Source organism: Cucurbita pepo, chromosome LG09, assembly GCF_002806865.2.
Source record: "Cucurbita pepo subsp. pepo cultivar mu-cu-16 chromosome LG09, ASM280686v2, whole genome shotgun sequence".
Lineage (NCBI taxonomy): Eukaryota > Viridiplantae > Streptophyta > Magnoliopsida > Cucurbitales > Cucurbitaceae > Cucurbita > Cucurbita pepo.
The window spans coordinates 8,076,189-8,096,281 of record NC_036646.1 but is presented as its reverse complement, the minus strand read 5'-3'; the positions used below and the strand labels follow the sequence as shown (position 1 = coordinate 8,096,281).

Here is a 20,093-nt window from a genome sequence, read left to right as displayed (position 1 = left end):
GCATGTCCAAGTGAGTTGTGATTGCCAACGACACCTCGAGACTCAGGATGGAGTCAAGACATATATGCCATGTCGATGGGAATCGACATGACAAGATGAGACGCGATGTTTAATTGAGAGACCTTGACCTCGAGTAGAGGCAAGGTCGAGACGAATGACTTGGCTAGTGTAGAGGTAAGTCGATCGTTTCGCAGACGATTGAACATGCACGCGTAGGCGGTGTGTGTGGTCGAACAAGCTTGGATTCCGCACAAACAATGTTCGATTAGCGAAGACAAATCTTGCACAAGGTTTGATGGAGCCACAAATACAGAGCGAAAAATATATATGGGCCTTAATTCTTCCTAAGGTTGGTCATGAGTGTGTGAAGATCACGACGCCACAAGGTTGAAAAAGTAGGACCGTGACACTAGGTCTCGAAGAGGGGTGTAGAATGTTTTTTTTTTTTTTTGGTGGTGGTGTATAAACATTTATAACACTCATTTTTCCCCATAAACTATTGGTAGGACTGCGTTGAAAACCAAATCCAACTTCACTCTGTTCCACTCCCTGCGTGTTCCAACTTGAAGACTTGACTCCTTATTGCTCTTCTTACATCTTTTTTCTTTCTGCAAAATCCTTCGAATCGGTTCATAGACTTGTTTAACATGTTCAGTTATCTTACTTTCCTCTTCCACATCCTCCTCTGTTTCTTCATCCATGGAAACGCTCAGACCTCAGTTTCATACCCATATCGCAGTTGTTTACCCCACAATTTCACCAAGAACACCGCCTATCAGTTCAGCCTTGATCTTCTCTCCAATGATTTCACCACCATCGCCGCCGTCAAAACATTCTACAGTACTTCCTTCGGCCAACCACCAGACTCCGTTTATGGTCTCTTCCAGTGCCGTGGAGACGTCCATAGCAACATCTGTGAGAATTGCGTGGCCGACGCTGCCAGAAACATTCCCCTGTTCTGTCCCCTGAGTAAAGGCGCTGTTTTTTGGTACGATGAATGCATATTCCGTTACTCCGACAATCCTTTCTTTTCCCAGTTGTCTATAAATGTGAGTTTCGCATTACTGAATACAGCTGATATAGACGTCGACAAGGTTCGATTCAACAAACTAGTGATGTCCTTATTGACCGACACCGGAACTCGAGCAGCCGACAATGCTTTGGTGAACGGATCCTTCGCGACCCAGGTGGTTAATTTCACATCAGATGTAACCCTTTATGCATTAGCACAGTGCACCGGCGATCTGTCCACTCAGAGTTGCCGAGAATGCTTAGCACATGCTATTGAGACTATTCCGAGTTGTTGCACTAATAAACGTGGTGGTAGAGCTCTGTTTCCGAGCTGTTATGTTCGTTACGAGGTTTATCAATTTTTCAATCTCGAGGTACAGCCTCCGGCAACTCCAACACCGCCGCTTCTTCCTCCTCCTCCTCCTCCTTCTCCGCCGCCGCCGCCCGGTATTTTCCTTCCATTGGACTCGTTTTGTTAAGCCATGAGAGTCTGATTTCAAATGTTTTTTGAACAGAGAAAAGAAGATTCCCAACGGTCACGATTGTTGGCATTGTGGTTTCAATTACTGTCTCCATAATGCTTTTGGGGGGCTGGTGTTTCCTGCGCCGAAGGCCAAAGACGAAGAAACACTCAGGTGGTTTTATTTTGGTGTTCTTCAATTTGTTCATACTTGAAATTGAATTTTGGGAATAATTTGTGATGAATTCTTAATTAATTTTGCAGTTGATGAAATGCCTACCGTTGAATCTCTGCAATTTGATTTCAGTACAATCCATGCTGCTACTAACAATTTCTCAGCGGAGTACAAACTGGGTGAAGGTGGATTTGGTGCGGTCTACAAGGTATGCCTAAATAGATTTCCACGCCATTATAAAGAATGTTTTCGTACCTCTCACAACCTGATGTGAGATTTCACAGTTCATCTCCTTCGGGGCCCAACGTCCTCGTCGCTGGCACACCGCCCGATGTCCACCCTCCTTCGGGGCCAAGTATCCTCGCTGGCACACCGCCCTGTGTCCACTCCCTTCAGGGCTTAGCATCTTCGCTAGCACACCGCTCCGTGTCCACCCCCTTCGTGACTTAACGTCCTTGCTGGTATAATGCCCTGAGTTCACCTCCCTTTAGATCTCAGGGTTTGTTAGGGAGAGGTTTCCACACCCTTATAAAGAATGCTTCATTCGCCTTTTCAACGGATGTGCAATCTCACAATCCACCCCCTTCGGAGCACAGTGTCCATAGTGACATTCGTTTCTCTCTCCAATCGATGTGGGATCTCACTAAAAACCCCACTTTAGACGCCCAGTGTCCTCGCTGACATACCGCCTGATGTCCACCCCCTTCGGGGCTCAGCGTCCTTGATGGCACACTGCCCGGTGTCCACCCCCTTTCGAGACCCAGCATCCTTGCTAGCACACTGCTCGGTATCCACCCCCCTCCAAGGCCCAGCGTCATTGCTGGCACACTGCCCCGTGCCCACCCCCCTTCGTGGCTCAGCGTCCTTCTTTGCACACTGCCCCGTGTCCATTCCATTTCGTGGCTCGACGTCCTTGTTGGCACACCACCTTGTGTCCACCCCATTTCGTGGCTCGACGTCCTTGCTGGCACACCACCCCGTGTCCATCTCTTTTAAGGGCTCAACGTCTGCTAGGGAGGACTTTTCACACCCTTATAAAGAATGCTTCGTTCCTCTCTCCAACCGATGTGGAATCTCACAATCAATCCCCCCCTCTTTGGGGCCCAACGTTCTTGCTGGCACTCGTTCCCCTCTCCAATCGTTGTGGGGTCTCACAATCCACCCTCCTTCGAGGCTTAGTATCCTCGATGACACACCACCTGGTGCCCACCCCCCTTCGGGGCTCCACGTTTGCTAGGGAGAGGTTTTCACACCCTTATAAAGAATGATTCGCTCTCGTTTATTCACCCCCTTTCGGGGCCCAACGTCGTCGATGGCACCCCTCCAGTGTCCACCCCCTTTCAGGGCTCAACGTCTGCTAGGGAGAGGTTTCCACACCCTTATAAAGAATGTTTCGTTCCCCCTCCAACCGATGTGGGATCTCACAATCAACCTCCCTCGGGGCTCAACGTCTTTNCCCCCCCCCCTCTTTCCAATCGATGTGGGATCTTACAATCCACCCCCTTCGAAGCTTAGTATTCTCGCTAGCACACCGTTCGGTGTGTAGCTCTGATACCATTGATACCATTTATAACAGTTCAAGCCGACCGCTACCCAATATTGTCCTCTTTTGGAATTTCCCTCTCACGCGTCTGCTAGGGAGAGATTTTCACACCCTTATAAAGAATGTTTCGTTCTCCTCTCCAACCTATATAGAATCTCACATAATGCATTTTTAAGTACATCATTAATATACCTATAGTCTATCAACGATCATTCATCGTTCTATAAAATTATCAACTCTCGTATGTATATTTCATTTCAGGGTAGGCTCGAGGAGGGACAAGAGATAGCAGTGAAAAGGTTATCAAGAAGATCTTCACAAGGTGTTGAAGAATTCAAAAACGAAGTCATGTTGCTTGCTAAACTTCAACATAGAAATCTAGTAAGGCTGTTGGGGTTTTGCTTGGAGGGTGAAGAAAAGATACTCATCTATGAATACATTCCCAACAAAAGCCTAGACTATTTCCTATTTGGTTTGTTCACAAAACTCTTTCATTTTGATTTTTATTTGCATGATCTTCTCTATTATGAGCTTGATTATTGTCTCCAAAATGTGCAGACTTCGATAGACAAATCGAATTGAATTGGTTGAGCCGCTATAAGATCATTAATAACATTGTTCGTGGAATTCTGTATCTACACGAAGATTCTCGACTTAGAATCATTCATCGTGATCTTAAAGCTAGTAATGTATTACTAGACGAGGATATGAATCCAAAAATTTCCGACTTTGGTTTGGCAAGGATTATTCAAGTAAACCAAAATCAAGAAACTTATACCAACCGTGTCGTTGGTACCTTGTAAGTTTTCCTTCAATCTCAAAGCATGAAAGTCATTTACGCTCACTAAATTTTTTTCATTCTGTTTGCAATTTTAGTGGTTATATGTCTCCTGAATATGCAATGCATGGGATCTTCTCCACAAAATCTGACGTGTATAGCTTCAGAGTACTAACCTTAGAGATTATAAGTGGGAACAAAAACAACCGATTTTATCTATCGGAGTTGGCGGAAAACATGTTAACCTATGTAAGTCGAAGAAGTGAAGCTTTTGAATTGAATTAGCCAATAATGCGTTTTGAACTCCTAAATGTCTTGTTGTTTTAGGCTTGGAAAGTATGGAAAGATGGAACACCATTAGAATTATTGGACCCGAGTCTACAAAACAACTACTCAAGAGACGAGGTACTTAGATGCATCCATATTGCTTTATTATGTGTTCAAGATGATCCTAGTCGGAGACCTTCCATGGCATCTATTGTTCTTATGCTCAATAGTTATTCGGTTCCTTTGCCTTTGCCTAAAGAGCCAACAAATTTCATGCACAATATCGACAATGGCAATGTAATAGATAGCGATCGGTCTATGATAAGTAAATTTTTATTGTTGTCTATTAATGAAATGTCTGTAACTGAGTTTCATCCACGATGAAGAAATAATGACGGATGAAAATGTTGGATATCGAAGGTGCTCTCGACGTTGTATGAGCCACAAAACGACTTATTTGGAAGATGATGTATGATGGCTATGGATGTTGATGGGAATGAACTTTGTGTATAATGGACGATTTGAGGGTTAGATACCATTTTTTTTTTTTTTGAAGTTTTTTTTGTTCGAGTTATTTAGTGTTGAGAGGAATTCAAATTTTTTACCTCTTACTTAAGAGAATATGTACTTCAACTAGTTTAGTATAATTTGATTTACTTATAAAATCAAAGGGATTCTTACTCGTGTTGGTCTCTTGCTAGAGCTTGTTTTACCACTCTCAAATGGTTGAATTCATGCTTAGGACCCGGTGGGGATCAGCTCTAAATGAGGTGGAGAATCTCATTTAAACAGAAAATGGGGAATGGAGTGATGAAATGTAACGACCCGAATCCACTGATAGCAGATATTGTCCTCTTTGGGCTTTCCCTTTCGGGCTTTCCCTCAAGGCTTTAAAACGCGTCTTCCAGGGGAGGTTTCCACACCCTTATAAAAGGTAGTTTGTTCCTCTCCAACCAATGTGGGACATCGCAAGAAATATTTCTCTCCATTAGATAAATGGGACTAGAGACAAGGATTGTATTCCTCTCTTAGGGGCCAGCGTCCTTGGTTGCACACAGCTCGATGTCTGGCTCTAATACCAATTGTAATAGCCTAAGTTCACCGCTAGCTGATATTGTCCGCTTTAACTTGTTACGTATCGCCATCAGCCTCACAATTTTAAAACGCGTATGTTAGAGATAGGTTTCCAATCAATCAATATCAGTAACTAAAAACAATAGAATGTAGCCCAAAGACAAAGAAACGAGTTTAATTAGCTTTACAAGTTAAATACAAGTAGGAATTACAATCAAGAAATACAAGATAAAAGCACAAACCAAGTAGAAAAGTCTTCAAACTTGCAGATTCTATGCCAACTTTCAGCAGCTAAAGAATCATCAGAACCATCATCAACACTCCAAAACAACTCCAATTTGTTCTTCCACCTGCATTGCAAAACAAAACACTTCACCATTTGCACTTACTCCAGAATTTGTTAGGAATTACGACTCTCCACAGTAGTATGATATTGTCCATTTTGAGCATAACCTCTTGTGGATTTGTTTTGGGCTTCCCCAAAATGCCTCATACCACAACATAGAGCCTCTCTTGAGGCCTATCGAGCCCTTGAACAAAGTACACCCTTTGTTCGACACTTGAGGATTCTATTGACATAGCTAAGTTAAGGGCATGACTCTGATGCCATGTTAGGAATCACGACTCTCCACAATATTGTCCACTTTAAGCATAAGTTCTCATGACTTTGTTTTGAGTTTCCCCAACAGGCCTCATACCAACGAAGATGGATTCCTCGCTTATAAATCCATGATCATTCTCTAAATTAGCCAATGTGGGACTCCCTCCCAACAATCCTCAACCGAAGATAACCATTAAAAACGAACTCAAAACTTACTGCCACTAGTTGGGTCTGAAAAATTGAAGTAGAACTGATGATCATGATACCACATAAAGCAATTGAATCCATACACTTCCCAATCTTTCTTACTCCCAATGGTTGTCCTAAACGCATCCAACTGCGCGTTCAAACACAGACCACAATCACTCCCACTGATATCCCTCGTGCACTGAGCCATCCCATATCGCTTCCCTCTCACCCCACCTTCCAAAACAGCAATTTGAAACATCAAACTCTGATACGGAACAGAGGAAGCCAATCCAGCCATTAGCGACTGACCATCAGAAACCAAAGATGGGTCATCATAATTGGTGTCATTTAAAACAGCCACAGAAGTTTGATCCAAAACACCCAAGAAATTATCCGTTGAATACCTAAGAAAACACCATCTAAACCAAATCACAACATCTCTGCTTTCTGGGCACTCAGACAGAGCAAAAACAGAGGAGTTTTTGATGCAGCTGCCACAGTTGTTTGCAGAAATGTCGCCTCTGCATTGAACAAGACCAAAGATTTGGGTTGAACTCTTGCCCTTTGATGTGCTGTAGAAGCCATTAAGAACAGGCCCATTCTCAGCTAGAGACTCCAAAAGGCTCTTTAGATTGGCCTTGAAATCGCTGTCGCCGGAGAAGCTGTCGGATTTTGAACACTGTTGGCTGGAGTTCTTGTTCATATCGGCGCGGCAGAAGAAAGAACAGAGTATTAATGAGAGTGAAGGTGTAAAGAGGAAGAACATTGACACGAATTTGAATGCTCCCATTTGATTCGAAGTTTGAGCACCTGGTAAAGCGATTGAACACTCAATAACAAAAATAAAGTCGTGGACTTTATTTTTATTTTTATTTTTTTTTTTTGTGCACAAAAAGTCAACTATGTTTCTATGATGAATGGATGGAGAATTAAATTAAAAGCAACTTGGATGAAAGTCAACTCCAATTTCATTCTAATTTGACAAATGATAATGGCTCGGTGGAGTATTAACCGGAGAATATATTAGTTATGGAATATATGTTAGATATCTATATTTTTTTTTTCTCATGATTTGATTAGTAGTATATTTTATTTTATTCTCAAGATTTAGTTAGTTTATATTTTCTATTAGATGGTAGCTTGTATCCTATTTAAACGTTGTGAAGAGTGAACCCTCTATCCCAATTCTATTTCTCATTCTCATCCTTAAACCCTCTATCCCAATTCTATTTCTCATTCTCATCCTTAACTCTGTATTGTTTCTTGAGTAATAATATTTTCAGATTGGTAAATATTGTGTCAGCCCTCTATTTCTTTTTCGGGAGACAAAGATTAGTAAATCCAAGTGTGTGATATTCATATTGGCTTGATAAGAACATAAATTTGGAGTGGTTACGTAGGAAGGTGAGATATTTGCCTTCCTACTTAACCCATTAACCCTATTGTCTGATCTTTTTTTAGATTTTTCCTTTCGAGATTTCCTTCAAGATTTCCCATTAACCCTATTGTCTGATCTTTTTTTTTTTTAGATTTTCCCTTTCATCTTTTTTTTTTTTTAGATTTTCCCTTTCGAGATTTCCTTCAAGATTTCCCATTAAAACGCATATGTTATAGAGAGCAATAAGAATGTTTGTTTTGTTTTCCTCTCCAACCGAGGTGTAGCATCTTTGTTGATAGTCATTCATCTTTCCAATCGGTATGGGATCTCACAACCGATGAGTAGAAGGTACAAATAGATCTTGTGATCTTGTATTGTTGAGTATGTAGCTTGACTTATAGTAAGATCACCAAAGTCTTGATCAAGCTGTCATGTACTTTGCTTTAGGCTTTCCCAAAAAATCTCACACCCATTGAAATAGTATTCTTCACTTATAAACGCATGATCTTCCACTAAATTAATCAATGTGGGACTCACTCCCAATAATCCTCACCAGAGAGTTAAAAAATGAAAAATAGTATTGGGATGGGAGATTCAATTTCATTCATATTCACAACCATTTAAATATGATACAAGCTATCAACTAATACCCACAAATAAGAAAAAAAATATAAATTAACTAAATCGATTTAAATAAAATAAAATATACGACTGACCAAATCATAATGGGAAAAATATTAACTAATTACACTATATATGATATATTTCATAACTAGTATATTATTCAAATATTAACTGATTACGAATATCTTGACTAATTCAAACTAGGAATAAGTTATAGAACTTTTTAAGAAATTGATCTAACCTTTTCCAATTAAAAAAGTTAAGGAGGTTCGTGGGCTGAGTTGGATCACGAATTTTAGACTTAACTCAATTATTTATGTTTTAAATTTTTTTGGATGGGATTAATTCGAATTAATTTTTGTTTGCACTAAAAGTAAACTCTTAGCTTGAAAAAAAATTTTATTTATTTATTTTAAATATTTAATTAAGATTTACTCCAATATATTTTGAAAAATTATACTCTAAATAGTTAAAATATAATTTTAAGTGTTAAAAAGAGAATAAATAAATAAATAAATTATATTACGAATAAAAATATATATTTTTAAAAATTAACAATAAATTCGACCTAATTTATTAGGAGAAGAACCAATCAAATTTATTTAAATGATAAATTTTCAATTATTTGATTCCGATCAAGGAAGACGGTTGAAAAACAAGACATAAAAACAAAGGAAAACAACAAGTTACATGTGGCATCCGTTTAGAATATTATCTACATCTGATCATATAAGATAAAATAATAATTATAATAATAATAGAGAAAAAAAAACATAGTTAGGGATTTTTTTTTTCTACTTTTCATATAATTAATTTTTAAATAAATACGATTATTCATTTAAAGCTTCATGGATAAACTTCAAAATATAATAATATAAAGTGGTTTTTTTTTCATAATAATAATTATAAATATCAAAATCATATCTTCTTTTTTTGATTATTTATAATGTTGAATGACATATTCAAATTTATTTTTATCCTTATGAAAAAGCATTAAAGTGAAAATAAATAAATTTTAAAAGCACAATATGTCTCATCTCTCCTTCTCACCCTCCCACTTGCATCTCAACATGTATTATTGTTTTGTTTATTTATTTATTTATTTATTAAAATATTTTTTTTTATTTGTCCCTTTTTAAGATTTTCAACAAATATCTTTTTTAATAAGTTAAAAAAATTTAGATTAAATTAATAAAAATATCTTTCAATTTCAAAAAAAAAATAAAAATAGCTAGTAATTTATTTAAAAAATAGTCGTATGTATATATATATATATATATATATGAAAGTAGATAAATTAAAATAAAATAATAATTTCAATATTTTTCGAGAGTAAATATAGAAATTTTATTGCTAACACAATACAATCGCTTGTTCAGACACATCCATGTGTCAATCAACTTATCGAGATATTTCCAGACATGGAATGACATCACGATGCATGGGTCATGTTGTTGGGAACCAAGATGACAATAAGATGCGACGTTGTTGTATCGCAATGATTGAACACGCATGCTCGAACAACGTATGTGGTCAAACAAATTTGAATTTCGCACAAGTGATGTTCGATGGTCTGACAAAGCCATAAAGCTGGGAGAAAAAAATATGATTGGAGCTTGAATTCTCCTTAAAGTTAGTCGTGAACATGTCAAAATCACAACGTCACGCAGTTGAAAAAGTACAACCGTAATAATTGAGATATTATAGATTTGTTGAAAAGATCAAATATTTAAATATCCATTATTAAATTAAAAAGGTAGCCAATTTATGAAGTAAGAGTGAATTGATATATATATATATATATATATATATATTTATTTATTTATTTATTAATAAAGTAAGAGGAAAAGACAAAAAGGGACACCGATAAAAGAGGAAGTTTTATGTGTAAAGAATGATGGAACAATAAAACATAAAGAAAGAATATATTAATAATGAATAGAATATACTATAAATTACATACAAAAAGGTAAATTAAATATTAAATAAATATATCGCAATCCCAACAAAAAACTGTAGTAGGCTGAGCTGGAAAGAAATGTCCAGGCTGGACAAACTCTATGTTAAGTAATTTTCTTTTATTTTAACCATAATTCTTTGAGAACGAAACATTTTTTTTTGTAAAGATGTGAAAACTTCCTTTTAATATACACGTTCTAAAATATTAAATTTAATGGTGATACATAACGAGTCAAAGCAGACATGACACAATATTTGTTAGCGATAGACTTTGAGCGGGATCAAAAACGGACAATAATTAAATTATAAATTTACTTTATTTCAAAAATTCCCTAAAACTTTAAAATGTTTAATTAATTAATATCTTTCAACTAAAAAAATCAAATATGTATTATGTTTTAAAAAAATACAGTATATGGATAAAAATCATATCGGCAATTCATAGATTATTTTTAAATTTTTTAACGTTAATTTTGAAAAAACATGAGTATTTTTTAAATACGAATACTGATGAAGTATATTTCTTAATTTTTTAAAAAATGAAACTTATTTCCATTTAAAATTAACTTATTTTTAAAGTTTTTTTTTATTAAAGATATTTTTTAAAATTTTTGAAAAATTAAAATTATTATCAAACTTATTATTATATTTTTATTAATTTAGCAAATTTTATTGTAATTAGTATATTATAAATACAAATATTTTGAAGCCCATCTGACGTGTCAATTTCGGTCAATTTTGTAGGACTAAACGAAAGCCGTCATTTGAAAAGATTAAGAACGCCTAAAATCGCTACGGAGAAGAAGATTAAGCATACAATCCCGAATGCCACTTCGAATGCTTGCTTCGATCATCGTTCTCCCTCCTTGTATTCTATTCAATCACCAACTGCGACCTCTCTTGTTCTTATATACCCTTAATAATCGCTTCTGCTTCTTCTCATAGTTGAACACAGTCCAAGAAAATGAAGATTTCCCTGCTTCCCTTAGCCCTTTTCGTCCTATCGCTCGCCATTGATGTTTCTTATGCCAAACAAATCAAACCCATCAATGATTTCACTCCGATTCATCAATTTCTCCACCAAACCCAACAATGGCTGACGACCCATCTCCCGAGTACGACTCCCATTACAGTTGCTGGTGTGCTCTGTTTCGTAGCCGCTTCTATATCCAGCGCTGGTGGGATTGGCGGCGGCGGGCTTTATATTCCGATTTTAACCATTGTGGCTGGTTTTGACCTAAAAACAGCCTCGAGTTTCTCGGCTTTTATGGTCACTGGTGGGTCGATTGCGAATGTTTTGAACAATTTCTGCTCCAAATCAGGGGGGAAGTGTTTGATTGATTTTGATATTGCGCTTTTGACTGAACCTTGCATGTTGTTAGGAGTTAGTGTTGGGGTTATATGTAACCTTGCGTTTCCTGAATGGGTTACTACTGTTCTATTTGCCATTTTTCTTGTTTGGTCGACCTTTAAAACTTGTGTAAGTGGGATGGTGTATTGGAGAATGGAGACAGAGGTGCTGAGGAATAATGGGTGTAAATTGGAAGATGGGTTAGGGAATGAAAATGAAGGCAAATTTCTTGAAGAGCCTTTGTTGAAGACACAAGAAAATTGCAGATTCAGACTCCCTTTAATGAAGTTGGGGGCTTTGATTCTTGTTTGGTCTTCTTTCTATCTTATCTATCTTCTTCGTGGCAACCGCGATGGACAGGTATGGATTTTCTTATTTGATTCTGTGTCTACTTAGAGTATGATTGTTCATTGTTGGGGAAAAATTATGTTTCAGAGAACTTGAGTTGCTTAAAAAGTATATAGAACTGATCTTGATTTGTTCTTGCGTGCTGTGAAAATTACAGAAAATGATCACTAACGGTGATTTCTCACTTATAAGGGTGTGTAAATCTCGAGTGCCAACGAGGACGCTGGCCCCGAAGGGGTAGGGTGTGAGATCACACATCTTTATAAGGTTGTGGAAACCTCGAGTGCCAGCGAGGATGCCAGGCTCTGAAGGGGGTGGATTGTGAGATCACACATCTTTATAAGGACGTGGAAACCTCAAGTGCCAGCAAGGATAGGCCTCGTAGGGGGTGGATTGTGAGATCACACATCTTTTAAGGGTGTGGAAACCTCGAGTGCCAACAAGGACACTAGGCCTCGAACGGGGTAGATTGTTGTTTAGACTCAATTATGGAGACGATAACTTGTTCATTCATGTCAAAGTTTTGGCTGTGTTTTTTATTGGGACAGTTTAGTCTAAAGCTGATAGTGCAACTTCCTTACTTTCTGGCTTGGACATAGTATGCCACCCCTTGGTCCCATGTACTCTCCCTTTGGTAGCTTTTTGTGTGCGTTGACTGGACATCTAGGAGTATAGCACTGTTTTGGTGCGGGCCACGATAGCAATACTAAATCTATGCAATCAAATTTGACGCTTTTCATTTAGGACGAATTCAACACTGAATGACTTTTTCTTTGTTCTTGCTAAGTTTATTTTGCATCATTGCAAATGAAAAGAAAACAGAAGTGGGTATGTGACTGCTCCTTGTTTGTGCAGGGTCTTATACCGATCGAAACGTGCGGAACGGGTTACTGGATTATCTCTTCGCTCCAAATTCCGGTAGCCATAGCTTTCACTCTCTGGATTCTGTACAAACAGAAGGCTCCTCAACCTGAAGATTCCCCCCAGAAGGTGCAAAGAATGAAACTAGAACATATTTGCTTTTGTTTCTGATATCTTTTCATAAAGCAATCTTGACTGTTGTTCCTTGTAAAGGAGTTGGAAGAAGCAGGGCCTGCAGTTGAACCATCCAAGAAACTGATCTTCCCTGTAATGGCACTCTTAGCTGGGATTTTGGGCGGCATGTTTGGAATTGGCGGTGGCATGCTTATAAGTCCTTTCCTTCTTCAATTTGGAATAGCTCCTGAGGCAAGTCCTTTCGTCTCTTGAACTCATCGCTCCTTTGTTTCAATTTTAACGTTAGTTCTCAAGATCCCACGTCGGTTGGAGAGGGGAACGAAACATTCCTTATAAGAGTGTGGAAACCTCTCCCTAGTAGACGCGTTTTAAAACCGTGAGGCTGACGGCGATACGTAACCGGTCAAAACAGATGCTAGTGGTGGGCTTGAGGCTATTATAAATGGTATCAGAGCTAGACACCAAACGGTGTGCCACTGAGGACGCTGAGCCTCCAAGGGGGATGGATTGTTAGATCTCATATCGGTTGGAGAGGGGAACGAAGCATTTTTTATAAGGGTGTGGAAACCTCTCCCTAGTATACGCGTTTTAAAACCGTGAAGCTGACGACGATACGTAACAGGCCGAAGCGGACAATATCTACTAGCGGTGAGCTTAGACTTGTTAAACACAATATTGAAAGATTATAGACTTGTACACCACTTTCAAAGTGTAGGACTGATTTTGTAATTTAACTCGTCATCCGCTCATTATGTTCGTATCTCCAAAATCTAATGCAGGTAACAGCTGCAACTTGCTCGTTCATGGTGTTCTTCTCGGCTACAATGTCAGCTTGCCAGTATTTGCTGCTGGGAATGGAGCATACTGAAATTGCAGTCATTTACGCGATCGTCTGCTTCATCGCCTCCGTGATCGGATTGGTAGTGGTTCAGAAGGCGATTCGTGAGTATGGAAGGGCGTCTCTCATCATCTTCTCAGTTAGTACAGTGATGGCTTTAAGTACTGTCACTATGACCACATTTGGTGGGCTTAATGTTTTGAGAGACTACACTGCTGGAAACAACATGGGATTTAGATCACCTTGTTAAAACACTTCTTTTTTAATGATGCTGTTTCTTCTCAGTTTTAATTGGTTCGAGAGAATTATTCAAAATTTCGTAAACTCAAACTTGAATATCGTTCAACTGATTCAAGATCATTCAAAATCTCATTTTTTTTAACGAGAAGATTCTCCTCCTCATCCTCGATAGTGTCGAGTGTTGAGGATTGTTGAAGTCCTATGCCGAACAATGGATATCGAAAGAAAAATCAGTCAACCCGAGCATAGTTCTATTAGTTTAAACTCTATAATCTTCTAAAGACTGATTGTTTCTCTCGGAGCAAACACGTCTTCTGCTGAAGAAGAGTAAGGCTAAGAACTTATGGAGTAGACTATATTGATTTTGATCAGCGGAATTTCTTTAACAAAACAGATATTCAAGCCAATTCAATCTTGAAAATCTAACAGACAACAGAACCATGTCAGCCCTACAGAAAAACCAACATAGGAATCCTCGCATGCAAAAGCAAAGCCAGTGAAAATGGAAGAACTCTACCAAGTCAGGCGACTGGTGGTCGGAGAACGTGGTCTTGCGACGTATCGATAGCGCCCTGAGGCATAAGCTTCCACATGGATACTCCTGGATATCCAATCACAGGTACGAACTTCGCCCCAACAACATGATTTGGAGCAGAAAATGCAGAAGGGTGAGGCAGGAAACTTGGTTGAGTAATGAAGGTTTTCATTTTCTGTTTAAGGTTGTCTTTTGCTTCTTTTAGCCTCTGTTTCTCGTCTCGTAGTTCATTCTTTTCAGCCTGAACAAAGAAGAAATAGAATCAAACATCCATGGAAGATCAAACCAAACATCGACGAGTACAAAACCACATAATCTACCTTCATTTCATTGATCTTCTCCAGAAAATTCTCATTGGACTCCTTCAGCTTCTGAGCTTCATCTCTTAGCTGCAAGATCATTCGAACTGCATCACCCAAAATAACAGACTTGTCAATTTTGGGAGACGTTCCATGATTGAGGATGGAATTCAACTCCAGAAACCTTTAATCAGCAAGCAAACACAAAATATGAGGCGGGGGAGGAGCGGACAGAGACGGGAATGGCGAAAAAGATGAATGTAACGAATCGAGATGCCTGTCATTTAGTCTATTTCTCCGCACTTTCTCTTTATGTGCTTTGGACAAAGATGCACCTGATCCAGAGCTCATCCTGTCAACAGTAAGATCACTACCATGCTATTGTAAGGGCATATCCAATATGCTAAAGTTGATAGCCACAGCATTAGAACATAACCAATGATATTGTAAGGGCATATCCAATATGCTCAAATTGATAGCCACAGCATTAGAACATAAACAATGATATGCTAATCCTCCTCACAGTGCAGATACTCAACTTGGGAACTAATAATTGCTCACCTTTTCCTAGACCCAGATTCTTTTATATCGTTTAGCTTTCCATGTGCCTCATCAAAGTCTTCCCTTAAAACACTAACAACGGTACGATGAGATCTTTAATAAAAAAATGGCATCTCAGCTGTCATATAAAGAAAATAAAACATATAAGCATTGGAGTACGCTCTCATGAAAAGGCTCTAATGTTTGAATTGAGTCTAATTGTGAGATCCCACATCAGTTGGAGATGAGAACGAAACATTCCTTATAAGGGGGTGGAAACCTCTCCCTAGCAAACACGTTTTAAAAACCTTGAGAAGAAGCCCTTAAGGGAAAGCCTAAAGAAGACAATATATGCTAGCGGTGGGCTTAGATTCTTAGAAATGGTATCAGAGCCATACACGGGGCGGTGTGCCAGCAAGGACACTAGGCCCCCAAGAGGTGTGGATTGTGAGATCCCACGTCGGTTGGAGAGGGGAACGAAACATTCCTTATAAGGGTGTGGAAACCTCTCCCTAGCAGACGCGTTTTAAAATCTTGAGGGGAAGTCCAAAAGAGAAAGCTCAAAGAGGACCATATCTGCTAGCAGTGGTCTTAGACGGTTACAAATGGTATCAGAATCAAACACCGGGTGGTGTTCCAACGAGGACGCTGGCCCCAAGAGAGGTGGATTGTGAGATCTCATGTCGGTTGGAGAGGGGAACGAAACATTACGGGTGTGGAAACCTCTCCCTATCAGAGGCATTTTAAAACTTTGAGGGGAAGCCCGAAAGGAAAAAGCCAAAGAGGACAAAACCTCTCCCTAGCAGAATCTTAAGGAGAATCTTGAGGGGAAGCCCGAAAAGAAAAAGCCAAAGAAGACAATATCTACTGGCAGTGGGCTTGGACAATTTCACTAACACATGGATCACGGTAAAATTTAGAACTTGAAACCTACCTCTAATATCATGAACTACTAATCTAAAACAGAGAAGGAAAAAACATTAAAAAAAGAGTTTGAATTCAAGGCTTTTTACTTTGATACCATGTTAAAAATCTATAAGAACGAAGGCTAAATTGGAGTAGGCATCATAATCTGGTACAACTCCTTGCCAATGTAAGACGTTAGTGAATCAAATTTTGCTTAATGAAATAACTTCATAGTCCTATGTTGAATCATGTAATCTACATCCACAAGCAAACCCAGATGATAATCCACAACTCAACCAATTCATTTCAAACAACATACAAATCCCAGGAACAATATCAAAAAACGAAACTCAAAAGAGATTCATGAGCTATTAGAACCTGAAGGAGGCAGTGAAATCGCGAGAGGACAAAGTGAAAACAGGAAGATCCAGTGAAGGTAGGTCACCGCCGGGGACCGGAAAGTCCTCGATCAGAGCGTAATCAAATACCCAGTCGGTAATTTCAGGCGACTTCATCAGCGATCAATTGCCGGAACTCAAAATCCCTGAATTTCTGAGTACAGAACACGAGATACAGCCGAATTCCATGGCGAATGGTAGAATATATACATTGGGAAGGAAACGATGGGAAATTTGAAGAAATGGAAAAGGGAATATGAGAGATAAAACGAAAGGGAAAATCGGAGAAGAATCGCATACCGCAACTGTTCCACCGATGCTAACACCACAAGCAAAAGTGGAAACTGCGAATGCGATTTGCAATGTTAAGGCCCACAGTCTCCTGTTCGCTTTCCCAATTTGGGTTTTGAACCGTCGGAACGAATTTGAAGTTTGTTAACCCCCATGTGGCATGTTCGATACTCATTCATGAGTGCATGTGAGATCTTAGGTAATACTCATTCAAGACGTGTTGTCTGTGGCCGTATATCCATTCTAAACCTCTTTTACAAGATTTCATCAAATAAGCCAATATTTCATGTTGTGTCAAAAAGGGAATATGACTAGCTGTCATCTCCGGAATTATATGTTATCAAAGTCGTTGTTACGTAATTACTTTTAGCTTTTAGCTTCAGAAGTACCGACAAAAAAATTCAATTGCACCTAACAAATGGTTCTCTTCCCACCTAAGTTTTCAATTCCATTCAAATTTTTACTTATGATAATAATAAATACTGACATTTCATCCTTATTTTAAAAGCTTTTTATTACTTATTATTTTTATGCAAATTTATTCAAAAACTAGTACGAAGCTATAAATATGCAACGATATATAATGTTACGTATGCAATATTATGTCATGTCGTGTAAAGTCTTATAACAAGTATTATGCATACATGATTCATATGGGTTCTATGACACAAATGAAAGAAATAACGAAATGATTCTTATTGTACGCTACGATTTTAAACATGTCATGTGCATTGAGATACTTTCCCATTATGTTAGTACGTACATGTATCTTTGATAGTTTTGTTGTGATATCATGCAGACCTTTCCCTCCATGGTATCTTTCGTTGAGCTATTTTTGTTCGTAACAATTTTCTTTTGGAGCTATTTAATTTGTAGATGTTACGATTGCTGTTTGAGAATTGCTTTCACTCATCTTTTATGTTTGTATATTTATCAACACTAGAAATTGTCATAATTGACATATATTTCTTATATTTGTTTTATAAATAAAATAATTAAATTATCATAGTACAATGACAATAAAATGACAATAAATTGAGGTAGGTATACTATAAGGAGTTGAGTTATATCGTGATGGGATGTTATTGTTAAAAGTAAAAATAAAAAATAAAAAATAAAAATAGAAAGTTTGGTCGAAAATTTTAAATCAAATGTTATAAAAATGAATAAAGATTTGGAGTGGTTGAGTGTGTTAGATGAACACGACTCTCCACATTAATATGATATTGTTTATTTTGAGCATAAGCTTTCTTGATTATAAACTCATGATCATTCTCTAAAATAGCGGATGTAGACTTCCATCCAACTGAGTGAATTGAGTGAATAAATAGAATTGACCCAACCCAACAAGTAACGTGCAACTTACTAAGAAAAAAAAAAGGAAAAGACTCGATTTTTACATAAAATTTGGTATTTAAAAGGTGTTTGGAAGAGGTGATTGGCAGTTCCCAATCCTGTTTGAAGGTATGGCAAATTGTAGTGATGAAGAACAACCAACAACTCCATCACCTCATTATGATAATGATGTGAATGACGATGAATGGCATCCAAACTCTGATGCGGCAGCGGCCGATGAAGCCCAACATGAGGGTGAAGAACCTGATGCTATTCCAAATCCCAGGGTGGAAAGGGAGGCTTTCATTCTTTGCGAGGGTATCTTCATCCACCTTTAAATGACATGAAATTACATAAAAAGAACAGTTTTTTTGCAGAGTCATTATGGATTGTTTGTTTGTTTGTTTGTTTGTATATGTCCAGTAAACAGGAACAGAGTATGCATTCCACTAAAAGTTAGGCTATATCAAGCAGCTTTAAAGGGTGATTGGAAGACAGCCAAATCCATATTTGACATAGATTCATCAGCCAAATTCATATTAATTTTGTTGAAAATTTGGTCGATCTTACCTCTTCCTCTGCTTTAGCTGCTACAAGTGGAGAGGGATACACTGCCCTTGCTTTTGCAGCTGCATCAGGAGTTGTGAGAATGGCTAAAGTAATGGTTGACAAGAATTCCCATCTTCCAGATCTTCATGATCTTTATATACCAACCCCTGTTTTAATGGCGGTAGCTTACGAACGCAAAGACATGGCTTCTTTCCTTTTCTCCAACACTAATTTTGAAGCTCTGCTTCCTTCTGAGCAGATTAAGCTTCTGATTGCTACCATTTCCTCTGACTATTACGGTTTTTCTTGACATCCTTATACATATCATATTTTCTTCATTACTAACTCACTCACTTAATATACTTTTTACCCTTTCTTTCTTCTAGATATGGCATTGGAGATTCTGAAAAAGAAACCTGAATTAGCAAGGGAGCGACTCCAAAATGGCGACATAGCGTTACACGTGCTTGCTAGAAAACCATCGATGATTGGTAGCAACACGGAGCTTAGCTTTTGGAAAACATCCATAAACTCTCGTAATACATCAACTTTGCTTTCTTTTTAATATGGTATGATGTTGTCCATTTTGAGTATAAGCTCTTGTGAATTTGGTTTGGACTTCCCCAAAAGGCCTCATTATTAATGGTGATAATATTCATCCATTATAAACTCAGGATCATTCCCTAAATTAGTTAACGTACGACTGTCATCCAACATCTTCCCTTAATCTAGGCTTCACTTCTTTTTCTTTTGAAGTTTTCGAACAAAGTAGGTAAAGAAGATAGACCGAACGGCCTCTTAGAGTGTTGGGTTGGATGATGGATTGAATAAGGCTTCCAAAGCCTCCCATCAATAGTTCGAGCCTAGTAGGTAAGGAAGAAAAGAAAAAAGAGTTGAGTCTTGATTAAGGGGGAGACATAGTACTTCGTTCGAGGAGATTTTATCTAACACCTGCTAATTTAGAGAATGTGTTGTATAAACATTAAATGCTATTTTCTTCGTTCTGTATTCTCTCTATTGGTATACATATATGAAGCCATCAATATAAATCCTTAGTTAATATTTCTTCTTGTTTTTCTCTGTTTGTTCTTTGTATTCGTCTAGATTGAGGACAAGTGTGTGTTGTTATGTGATCCTAACAAACTGTTGTGAATTTGAAGGAAGTAGAGAAACTCGTACTATCATCTCATCTTCAAATGAAATGTGATCCGAATCTAGAACTTTTCGAGGTGACAATAACAAAAGACCGAGTTGATAAACTAACACCTCGCGAGCTCTTTACAAAAGAACACGAACAACTACGAAAACAAGGCGAGGAATGGATGAAAACTACGGCGAACTCATGCATGCTAGTGGCGACGCTAATTGCGACGGTAGTTTTCACAGCAGCGTTCACAGTTCTGGGAGG

The 20,093-nt window shown here is 38.1% G+C and overlaps 4 protein-coding genes and 1 pseudogene across 7 annotated transcripts; 3 read left to right on the top strand and 2 right to left on the bottom strand.

Annotated features, from left to right (window-relative positions):
• The first annotated feature begins 616 nt into the window (after positions 1–616).
• On the top strand, positions 617–4,714 carry LOC111802459 (putative receptor-like protein kinase At4g00960). The gene is made up of 7 exons (XM_023686837.1): positions 617–1,458; positions 1,527–1,646; positions 1,736–1,854; positions 3,451–3,661; positions 3,748–3,988; positions 4,066–4,216; positions 4,295–4,714. The coding sequence occupies exons 1-7, from the start codon at positions 648–650 to the stop codon at positions 4,616–4,618; spliced, it is 1,977 nt and encodes a 658-aa protein (XP_023542605.1). The 5' UTR covers positions 617–647; the 3' UTR covers positions 4,619–4,714.
• Positions 4,715–5,583: 869 nt separating this feature from the next.
• On the bottom strand, positions 5,584–6,888 carry LOC111802560 (cysteine-rich repeat secretory protein 55-like). The gene is made up of 2 exons (XM_023686969.1): positions 6,126–6,888; positions 5,584–5,658 (listed from the first exon to the last, which is right to left on the bottom strand). The coding sequence occupies exons 1-2, from the start codon at positions 6,886–6,888 to the stop codon at positions 5,600–5,602; spliced, it is 822 nt and encodes a 273-aa protein (XP_023542737.1). The 3' UTR covers positions 5,584–5,599.
• Positions 6,889–10,840: 3,952 nt separating this feature from the next.
• Positions 10,841–14,025, top strand: LOC111802505 (sulfite exporter TauE/SafE family protein 5-like). Its single transcript, XM_023686903.1, has 4 exons — positions 10,841–11,770; positions 12,614–12,748; positions 12,833–12,985; positions 13,534–14,025. The coding sequence occupies exons 1-4, from the start codon at positions 11,024–11,026 to the stop codon at positions 13,840–13,842; spliced, it is 1,344 nt and encodes a 447-aa protein (XP_023542671.1). The 5' UTR covers positions 10,841–11,023; the 3' UTR covers positions 13,843–14,025.
• A 135-nt stretch (positions 14,026–14,160) lies between these two features.
• On the bottom strand, positions 14,161–16,849 carry LOC111802570 (transcription factor bHLH115-like). Of its 4 annotated transcripts, none has more exons than XM_023686984.1 (5): positions 16,491–16,849; positions 15,228–15,299; positions 14,944–15,018; positions 14,688–14,850; positions 14,161–14,608 (listed from the first exon to the last, which is right to left on the bottom strand). In XM_023686984.1, exons 1-5 carry the CDS (start codon positions 16,625–16,627, stop codon positions 14,354–14,356), a joined length of 702 nt encoding a protein of 233 aa, XP_023542752.1. In that variant the 5' UTR covers positions 16,628–16,849; the 3' UTR covers positions 14,161–14,353. The 4 variants fall into 4 exon arrangements, with proteins under 4 accessions (XP_023542752.1, XP_023542754.1, XP_023542755.1 ...); XM_023686986.1 differs by having other exon boundaries at positions 15,228–15,290; XM_023686987.1 differs by lacking the exon at positions 15,228–15,299.
• A 1,418-nt stretch (positions 16,850–18,267) lies between these two features.
• Positions 18,268–19,966, top strand: LOC111802149 (annotated as a pseudogene).
• Positions 19,967–20,093: the final 127 nt, after the last annotated feature.